The sequence below is a fragment of the Nematolebias whitei genome, chromosome 15 (assembly GCF_014905685.2).
Source record: "Nematolebias whitei isolate Nwh7 chromosome 15, NemWhi1, whole genome shotgun sequence".
Taxonomy (NCBI): Eukaryota; Metazoa; Chordata; class Actinopteri; order Cyprinodontiformes; family Rivulidae; genus Nematolebias; species Nematolebias whitei.
The window spans coordinates 33,166,228-33,176,252 of NC_056512.1; the positions used below are offsets into that span (position 1 = coordinate 33,166,228).

The 10,025-nt window shown below is 38.1% G+C and overlaps 2 protein-coding genes across 2 annotated transcripts; both read left to right on the forward strand.

Moving 5' to 3' along the window:
• Positions 1 to 286: 286 nt before the first annotated feature.
• Positions 287 to 2,012, forward strand: LOC119421679 (metalloproteinase inhibitor 2). The gene is made up of 5 exons (XM_037689025.1): positions 287 to 498; positions 1,091 to 1,191; positions 1,470 to 1,569; positions 1,658 to 1,779; positions 1,881 to 2,012. The coding sequence occupies exons 1-4, from the start codon at positions 369 to 371 to the stop codon at positions 1,777 to 1,779; spliced, it is 453 nt and encodes a 150-aa protein (XP_037544953.1). The 5' UTR covers positions 287 to 368; the 3' UTR covers positions 1,881 to 2,012.
• A 3,059-nt stretch (positions 2,013 to 5,071) lies between these two features.
• On the forward strand, positions 5,072 to 9,820 carry LOC119421677 (metalloproteinase inhibitor 2). Its single transcript, XM_037689024.1, has 5 exons — positions 5,072 to 5,276; positions 8,900 to 9,000; positions 9,316 to 9,421; positions 9,514 to 9,635; positions 9,739 to 9,820. The coding sequence occupies exons 1-4, from the start codon at positions 5,147 to 5,149 to the stop codon at positions 9,633 to 9,635; spliced, it is 459 nt and encodes a 152-aa protein (XP_037544952.1). The 5' UTR covers positions 5,072 to 5,146; the 3' UTR covers positions 9,739 to 9,820.
• The last annotated feature ends 205 nt before the right edge of the window (positions 9,821 to 10,025 follow it).

The window sequence follows — 10,025 nt, forward strand, 5'->3', positions numbered from 1 at the left end:
CCTCTCGCACAGTGATTGCTGGACATGGGCACCAGCGACCCAAAGAGGAAGCAGTTGGTAACGATAATGGATGGATGGATATAGTTTATACAAATAGTACATACACAGAATCAAACCATGATGAACCACACTCCATACCAGTTGGTGGTGGTAATGCACACCTTCAGTTTTTTGCCAACTGCAAATAAACTCCTTAAGAAAAAGAAGAAGAAGAAGACTATCAAGGGGTGTGGCCTGATATGGTCTAATGGGGATAAAAGCCACAGCTGCCATGTGTTTCAGAAGAGACCAGAGCCAAGGGAGTACAAGTTTCTCTCTATTTGATTGCATCACATTTTGACAGCTGATTCCTACTTCAGCATCCAAAGATGACTCTGATTATGAAAAGTTGTTTCCTCTCACTGACCATCCTGTTTCTTTGGCAAGTGGCAGATGGAGCAGAAGCCTGCAAGTGTACCCCGGTCAAAATTCAGCAGGCTTATTGCAGATCAGATGTTGGTATGTTTAACTCTTTTTACAAGGAAACAGTTTCCTGTTTGTTTAAAATGTTTTGACTATGCTCAGTTTTAAAAAACACCCCATTTTATCTAGAGGATGTTTTATTTTACTTCCCTCTATTTTTGTGTTAAAAATGTGTGTCTGTCTGTCTAGTTTACAAAATGCTGCATATTTCACACTGCCCCAGCCATGATGTAGTGCAAGATGCATTTTCTCCCACCTTCACCTGTTGCTACTACCTTCACCCCAGGTGTTTGTCATATTGTCTCGTTGGTGTCCCTTCAGTTCCGCGTCGGTGTTTCCTCGTCAGTGTCTTGTGCTTCCCACAGTCTGTCGTGTGCATTCTCCATGTTTCCCTGCAGCACGTCAGCTCTTGTTAGTTCAATAAGTCCAATGTATCTATTTTACCAGTCATGTTTGTCTGCATGAGGGTTCAACATGCCACATATGTTACTGATGAAACTCCTTGCTGCTTCAATCGTCCTGGCTCATGCAAGCCTTTAAAATCTAAATCTTTGGAAGTTGTTTCTGCTCAACTCTAGCATGCTAACACTATGCTGTCTGTAAATTTTTTTTTTTTTTTTTTTTGTAGTTATCAAGGCAGTAGTCTCTGGAAGTCAGATGGTTGAAGCTGGGAATGACACTTCTGGAAATGCTATCAAGAACATCGAATATGACATCAGAGTGACTGAGGTACTGAATACTGCATTTTGGCCCCACCGAGAAGCAATGAGGGGGAACTGGAAATGCCCTCAGTCTGCTGGACTGTCCATGTAATTTGATAATGAAGTACTGCATGGAAGTCAGTAATGTGGCTACATCTAAGCAGAAGAGGTTCCTGACAAATTTAGTTGCCACATCAAAGTCCAGTAAAACTTGTCTTAAACTACACACTTGTTACTCTGCAATGGGGAAGATTGGCATAAAATTGTGTTTGTTGTTCTTTCCCTCTCCTTCCCCTCTTTGTCCAGGTGTACAAAGGCCCTCGTGATATTGATGCTGTCTATACTTCTCCCTCTGATTCATGTGGAGCCACTCTGGACACTGGAAACAAACTGTATTTTATCACAGGTATAAATCTTGTGTAAAATGCACCAATATTGCAGAATTGTTCAAGTTATTCCATCAACTAATTGCTGATTTTGTACTTAAACTGTAGGCAAACTGGAAGATGGGAAAGTGCTCATCTCGCGTTGTGACTTCATTGAGCTGTGGGAAGACTTGAGTATTGGCCAGAAGCTGAAACCGTTTCAGTGTCATACATTTGGCTGTGGCTGCTAGGTGTGGGGAAATATTCACTTCTAAAACTGTAGTGAATATCTGAAGTTATAATTCTGAGTGAAAAACGATGCATTTTTAAATTTTGTCTCTTAACCCCTCAGATGAACATCTGCTTCTCCCTAGCCCAGCAGAATACATATGGACTGACTGGAGATACTGTCATGTGATGGTTCACAAGCTGCTGTATCACCAGAATTTGTCTGCCTAAGATCAATAAAGATTATTGTAAACAATGAAGACTCTGAATTATAAGTGTTCTAAAATCTATAGAGTCCAATTGCCATTTGACTTGTATTAGGGGGGGACAATATATCGATCGTGATGTAGCAGTCTATCGCAAAAGCTGAAAACTAACCTTGTCAAGGTTTCCAGCTTTAACCAATGGTTTCAGACGTGAAATTTTTTAAATTTTTGACTGGACTTTGTAGATGAGCTTAAGCGTAGCCAGGTGGTAAATGTTGCTTGGTATAAATTTTTTATTTACTAATTTGATGTGCTCAAAGCAAGATAATGTAGTTAAGGACAGGGCTTGGTCAAAAGGAGGCAGTGTTATGCCAGTTAAAGCAAGGTTGTTAAAGAACTGTCAAGTTGTATTACACTTGAGAATGACTACCCACAAACACCGACTCTACATGAAGCCTCCAGGCACACTCCTACTGCTCTTAAGGTGTGGATAGAGGCAGAAATGCTCCATTTAAAAGAATAGATTATATATTGGGACATTTTATTTTTTTTTTTTTACAATTGGCATTTATGTAAATGTTTTGAGCCACTTATTCATTCAAAGCAGTCATGCTCATAACTTTATTCTTGGTAAACCTGAAAGTTGCTGGGAATGCACACTGTCAAAACAAGAGTTCCTGGATCCTGTTCAGGCTGGATCCAGATCAAATTAAGCGCTGGTTTTATTCAGAATCAACCTTTTGTCATTGCACAGAAGCACAAAATTACATTTCAGTACAGCTGTCAATTTATATTAGCATTTCTGTGCTAGCATGCTAATTGCCCTGCTAGCATAGCAGCTAATGTATTTCGTTGGCTCTGCCGAATTCAGTGTTCATGCATGCACCCACCTGAAATCTAATATATTTGTTTATATGGTAATGCTGGTTTGTTTTTAATGGTTCCAGACTATATGCAAGTCACAGGTTCACACATTAATTTTTAATGTCTATTACTGCATGTGATTAAGTCCTGCATTTTTTACTGTTGTGGACGGACAGCACTGTCCATGGACTTAAACTTGAGGCAGGCATGCACGTTTTTTTTCCTCTTTTTAATCGTGCACATTCTTGTGATAATGCTCATGATTTAATCAAACGCTGGAGAGGACGGTTGGCAGCATTCATCTCACATGATGTAAAAGTAGTTAATGAATTTAATATGTGGAGTATATTAGTAAATGCACAAGTATAAGTGGACTTTAACACTGTTGTGCAGTTAAAATGTGTTCTCATTTGGGGTGTATATCTGCAAAAAGGAAAACTCTTTCAAGAACAAAAAAAACAATATTCTTGTTGCAAAATTTGTTACAGCTCTTGTGTTGTTGCTTAAAGTTGTTGCAGTCTTTTAACGTCTTCTCAGAGAACCTTGCACACTTCCCCAGTCTGAGAGAGTTCAAACTGGTGAAGTAGAGACTGCCTGAACACGCAGCACTTCTCTGGAACCTGGACCAGGAGTTTGAGCTGTGCTTTGAGGACTTTTGGAAAAGTGGAGGTGACATGGAGCTGTTTTCCCATCCCTTCAACATAAGTGTGGACTCGGTGCCCCATCACATTCAGATGGAGCTAAATGAGTTTCCGTGCAATTCTGAGATAAGAAATAAATTTGTCACTACGCCACAAAGATTTCTACATGTCTCATCAGAAAAGTATCCAAGCATTAGGAAACATGCACAGGTGATTTTATCATTGTCTGCAGGACTAACATGTGAACAGAACCTGAACAAGTCCAGGCTCAGAAGCACACACCTGCAGAACCCACACCTGCAGAACCTCTGTGAGTCAGCTGCAGCCTGATACTGAGACTGATGAGTCAAAGACCAGCTTCATGTTTCTCACTAGTGTCATCGTATTGTTGCTGTTCAGTTGTGTTGCTGTTGGACATGCACTTTTTGACATTTTATACTACATATAATTATACTGAAATGCCAAAATTTATATATTTCTTTTAAATTCCTATATATGATTTATTTTATGTTTTTGTGTTCTGTATTGTTCTTTCTACAGAAAGGAAGGTGATATAAATATAAAAATAAATAATAAAAGGACTTCACTTAAAGAAGTATTTGTATTTCATATATTTTATTATTGCATTTGGCGCTCAGTCATCTAATAGATTTTCATTTTGGTCATCTCAGGGGAAAAAGTTTGGGCACCCCTGATCTAGATCCTTCCAGAGCTTCTCGTTCTCTCTACCTCACATCCAACAGATTGTTGATGATCCCTCAGAAACACACTGAAGACCATCAGTTATGACATTGAAGTGACTAAGGTATGGAATGAACTGCTTTATATTTTTTCAGTGTAGCAACTTGTATATGGGTTTTTGGTTTTTGTTTGACTCAGGTATTCAAAGGCCTTAGGAGGAATTTTGATGCTGTCTACACTTCTTGCATTGGAGAGTGTGGAGCCACTCTGGACACTGGAGGACAACAGTATATTCTCAATGGTAGGAATTTCGGGTAAAATGCACAAACAGCACAGATTTTTCACATCAGTTATTCCATCAACTCATTTCTGCTTCTGCACTATAACTGTAGGCAGGCTGGGAGATGATGAGGCAGTGCAAATCTTAATGTGTGACTTCCAGGTGCTGTGGGATGATTTGACTGATACCCAAAGGACGAATCTGATTCAATGCTCTGAGAGAGACTGTCTGCTAGGTATGGGAAAGATTCACTTCTAAACTGTGGATGAAGTAGAATTTTGTTTGCTTAGGCAGTAAGGAGCAGTAGAATGTCATTCTATTTGCCACAAGGATATGAGATGCCTGCAAGTTTCTTATCATCATCAAATCTGGAGGCGCGTCTGTTGTAAACAGAGAAAACGGTCCCTGTGACTCAGACTGTTGACCTGCCTGCAGCCTCCAGTGATGTTCCAACCAAAAACCAGTTGTCCTTCCCTTCATGTGACAGAATGACAAACTTGGTTGTTGTTTGTGAAAGTTTTGGAGGTCCTGACCTGACAGTGTCTGTGCCTCTCTCCTCAAAAGGGGCGGAGTCTGACTATCACAGGGTGTGGGCTGATGTGTTCTGATGGAGATAAAAGCTGCTGTTCTCTTGACAGGGGAGCAGATCCAAGGACGTGCAACCTGCTCTCTGTTTGATTGCAACACACTTTGACAGCGGGCTCTTCAGCATCTAAAGATGACTCTGATAATGAAAAGCTGTTTCGTCTCACTGACCATCCTGTTACTTTGGCAAGTGGCAGATGTGGCAGAAGCCTGCAAGTGTCTCCCTGTCAATCTTCAGGAGGCTTTCTGCAACTCAGATGTTGGTAAGTTTAACTTTTTTTTTTTTTAATAAGGAACGAGTTAAAACGTCCAATTTTTCTTTCGTTTGACAATATGCTCAGGTAAAAATACCCCATTCTCATTTTTATTATTAAAAAGATGGAGGACGTAATTTATTTTACTTCCCTCTATTTCTGTCGAGTAGGTAAACTGATATTCTGTCAACAAAATACTTAGTTTACTATATCTGAATTATTTAGGCTAAAAATGGTTAATCCTAAAAATGATACACATTTAAAAATGTCCAGTCTTTACATAATGTTTGCGTCTCAAAAATAAAATTTTTCACTATTCCTTTCAACAAAAAAAAAAAAACACTTTCGCTCGTCTTTAAAGGTGAAAAAACAAGTAATTTTCACATGATTTCTTTAAGGGATGTAAAGATTGTCTTGATATGTATGTCACTAGTATCGACAAATGTACTTATAACTTATTTCTAACAAAAATAATTTTACATTTTAACTTTTAACAAAACTCTGTTGTTCTATAACTAATGAAAATCTCAGCAGTTAATTGTCACTTTTTTAATTAAACCTTTTTGCATTTAAACAGCCTGAATCTGTTTTTTAATACAGAAGTTAACTGAACATTTCTCTTGTCAAGAAATTCTCTTACTCAGGAAACTGAGCTCAACTTTACTGATGAGGAAATGTGACTGGTATCTCCAACGAAACATTGTTGGGGGATGCCTTGTGGTTTAAAAATGGGACAAGCGTGGGTTTTGCTTTTATATGGAGAAGTTTGCAAACCAAAGATTTTAGAGGGGGGCGATGTAGGTAGCTTTAGTTTTGTTTATTGACTACCACATGGCAATAACTTCACTTTTTTTTATATTTAATTGAAATAATGAATGAAAAAATGTATTATTATTTCATCCCTCCAACTGTCCATCTTTCTATGCTTTAAGCCTACACATCATGTAAAGATGTCTTCTCAAACAAGTTCTGGGTGGACTTGTATTGAATGTTTAGAAAGGATCTTGTAGGACATCCTTGGCTTAATTTCTGGAATTGCCTAAAATGCTCAGATTTAGTTGGAGCCATAATATCTGGATTTTTGAAACATTATGTAAATTATCTGCTTAAATATTTTCAATTTCTTGCTAGGATCAGAAGTGAAAATAGTTTGTATGTATAGATGTTTCATCAAAATTTGAAAGTCAAGATATGAGGTCAACGCTGGAGTGGAGCAAAACCTCTGAGTAAACTGTAGAATTTTTGCATTAGTAGTTTTTTCAGTAATTGCAAAGGTTTTTTTTTTTATTTGTTAAATCAGTAAAGTGGATTATTTGACATATTTGACAAAGGTCTGGTTAAACATGACTTTAAAGATAATAGCCCCATTGCAAGTTCAGCATAATGTGTTCAACATAATGGTACTTCCTCCAGTTATTTAACGGTCAACAATGGTGTACCACAGGGCTCAGTCTTAGGAACCACCCTCTTTACAATCTACATAAGTAATGTACGTCAGATCATCCCTGATGCATCTTTAAATTTCTATGATGATACAGTTGTTTACTGTCGAGCTAAAACAGTTGCTAAGGTTTTCCAGCTTTTGCAATCCGCTGTTGACATCATCCAGTCTGATTTGTGCTGCTGTTCGGTGTATTGTTTTTGTACTATTAGTGATTAGCGTATTTTTATTTTAATGTTTTTCTTAGTTCATATCTTAGATCTTATTACTGTTTTTCTTTTACATTTTATGCTTTTGTTGGATGTAACTGGGACCCTTTGTACACAATTTCGTTCCACCATATGACAAATAAAGAAACTTTCACTTTTACTTTTGATTTGTTCCATCTCAAACTTGTCCTAAACACTGACAAAACCAAAGGGATGCTGCTATGAAACAGGAAGTCTGTTCCAACAGTTCTTCCCTCAATTTTATCCTCGAATCGTGCTCCTATTGAGTTTGTTAATTCCTACAAATACTTGTGTATCTTGTTTAATTTGCATCTCTCTTTTAATTTCCACATAAAAAAAACTTAATAAGGAAACTGAAATTTAATTTGGGTTTATTTTTCAGAAATAGATCCTGTCTAACTCTGAATGCTAGGAAATGCCTTGTAACAGTGACTTTCCTTCCCTTCGTTGACTACGGTGATATTATTTACATGAACGCTCCTACAAGCACCCTGCAGATGTTGGATGCTGCCTATCACGATGTGCTAAGCTTTATAACTGTCTGTAACGACCGTACCCACCACTGCACCCTGTATTCACTGGTTAACTGGACATCATTAACTTCACGTAGACTCTCTCACTGGTATATTTTCATATTTAAATCACTTCTTTGTCTGCTGCCTTCATACATCTCCTCCTACATGTCACTGTGTGAGTGTAGCTACAGCGTGCACTCTGAGAACGTTATTACCTGCAGTGTTCCCTCAGTGAGGACTGAACTATGCAAAACAGCCTTCTCCTACTCTGCTCCTGTTTCCTGGAATATCTTACAAAAAGATCTGAAGCTCTTGACCTCTCTAAGTTGCTTCAAACATCTGCTATGTTCCTGGCAAAATCCAATGCAGACATGTTCCTGTTTTAGTTTTCTACATCGCCTTACAACCTAGCTAGGTTTTTTTTTTCTCGTTGTTTCATTTTTTATGCCATTCTCTTTCACCTGTTCTCAATTTGTATGCTTCCTTTTATGATTGTCTACTGTTGTCATCACTCTTTGTTAGAATCTCTCTTGTAAATGAGTCCCCGAGGCTCAATGAGATCAACCTGTATAAATAAAGGTTGAATGAAAGTTGTGCAAACACAGCTGGCATGAAAACCAGATTCCCTTCACCCCTCATTTGCAGGAAAGAAATTAAATGTGCAGTTGCTCACAACAACTGCTCTAATATTCCTTTTAAAAGATGGTACAGCCTTGTTTAACAGGTTTACTGTAATTTTTTATGTATTTTCACATGCAGAAAATATAAACTTTTAGTTCTGCACACATTCGTGCTGTCTTGAACCAATTGCCATTTAGAAAACATGAATGAGTTGTATTATGTGATGGTTTGCATCTTTGGCAACTCGGAACTGTCTCCAGGAGACAAATCGAGTTAAAATCCAGCTTTTTAATTAAAAGGACATTGCTTCAGCATCAAATGTTGTTTTACACAACACAGAAAGTTTAAATGCCAAAAAATCTTTACCAGTAACAATAAAAACTCTTAACAGTCCCTTACAGTTAGTTCTTGCTATCTTGAAGGGCAATGACTGAATTGGAATTTACAAAAACGTCTGGAGGTTGTGATTGGTCATAATTTGAGTTTGAGCTGAACATCTACTCTCAAAATGTAAAAGTGGCTGTTTGCATGTTACCATTTATATCCAGATGTAAACTGAATGAGGAGCCTACAGGCAAAACGGGGATTTTTATATCAGCTTGTCAGAGTCCTGACTTCATTCCTCTTATGTTGACTCTAGAAATGGGCAACACATTCTTTAGTTGCAGCTGATGCAACTGTTGCTGCTTCCACCTTCCTGGCACATGCAATCTGTTAAAATCTAAATTTTTGGAAACATGTTTCTGCTATCAACTCTAGCATGCTAACACTATGCTGTCTGTGTTAATGTATATTTTATTTATTATTTTATTTTTTTATTTGTAGTTTTCAGCGCAAGCGTCACTGGAAATTGGACATTTGAAAATGGGAAAGACACCTTCGGAAACTCATCCAAGTACATCGAATATGACGTCCAAGTGATTAAGGTATTGGATGAATTACATTTTGGCCCCACTGAGAGGGAATTGGAAATGCCGTCCATCTGTCGTTCTGTCTGTGTTTTGAGTGAGATAATTTGAAAATTAACTGAAGTACTGACTTCCACTTTGGTGTGTGGCTACATAAGAAAGGTTCCTATCAAAAATTGAGTTGCCATGTCGAATCAATTAAGTAAAGCTCCTCTTGAAAACTACATATTAACTATTCATATCTCAGCAATGGGGGGGATTGGCATGCAGTATTGTTATTATTCTGTTGAGTTATTAACTTGTATATCATCTTTTGGGTTGTTTTTGGTTCAGGTGTACAAAGGCCTTAATTTCACTGTTCATGAAATCTACACCTCTTCCTCCTCTGCATCTTGTGGCGTCACTCTGGACACTGCAGACACATTGTATCTCATCACAGGTATAAATTTGGGTTAAAATGCACCAATATTACTGAATTCTTCACATCAGTTATTTCATCAACTCATTGCTGATTCTGCACTTTAACTGTAGGCAAACTGCAAGATGGGAAAGTGCATATCTCACTGTGTGACTTCATTGAGCTGGATTATGACTTGAGCATCTCCCAGAGGCTGAAACTGTTTCAGTGTGAAACATTTGGCTGTGGCTGCTAGGTATGGGAAATATTCATTTCTAAATTGTGGTGAATCTCTGAAGTTATGATTCTGAAAAGTGAAAGACAATGAGGTTTAAATCTCTTATCTTTTAACCCCTCAGATGAACACCTACTTCTCCTTCCCCTGCATTATCAGCAGCCCAGCAGAATACACTGACTGGATGACTGGAGATACTGTGCAAGACAAATTATATGTGCATCAAGACGTGCGATGGTTCATGCTCCTGGTGCAGAGACTGTACACCACCTCAGGAGAGCTGATAATCTCTGCAGTCATACAGACCAGTTTAGGAAATCCTTCCTGTCCTGAGCCCATCACACTGTTTTAATTCTTAGTTTCTTTTCTATATCTATTTAGATCCTAAATATTTTCCGGTGTATGTTTGTT

What these genes read in the sequence shown, in the direction of transcription:
- LOC119421679 (XM_037689025.1), top strand. Translation starts at nt 369, where the DNA reads ATGACTCTGATTATGAAAAGTTGTTTCCTCTCACTGACCATCCTGTTT. An exon ending in ATGACATCAGAGTGACTGAG is followed by an intron (nt 1,192 to 1,469) that starts GTACTGAATACT and finishes CTCTTTGTCCAG; the next exon opens with GTGTACAAAGGCCCTCGTGA. An exon ending in CAAACTGTATTTTATCACAG is followed by an intron (nt 1,570 to 1,657) that starts GTATAAATCTTG and finishes CTTAAACTGTAG; the next exon opens with GCAAACTGGAAGATGGGAAA.
- LOC119421677 (XM_037689024.1), top strand. Translation starts at nt 5,147, where the DNA reads ATGACTCTGATAATGAAAAGCTGTTTCGTCTCACTGACCATCCTGTTA. An exon ending in TTTCTGCAACTCAGATGTTG is followed by an intron (nt 5,277 to 8,899) that starts GTAAGTTTAACT and finishes TTTTATTTGTAG; the next exon opens with TTTTCAGCGCAAGCGTCACT. An exon ending in ATGACGTCCAAGTGATTAAG is followed by an intron (nt 9,001 to 9,315) that starts GTATTGGATGAA and finishes TTTTTGGTTCAG; the next exon opens with GTGTACAAAGGCCTTAATTT.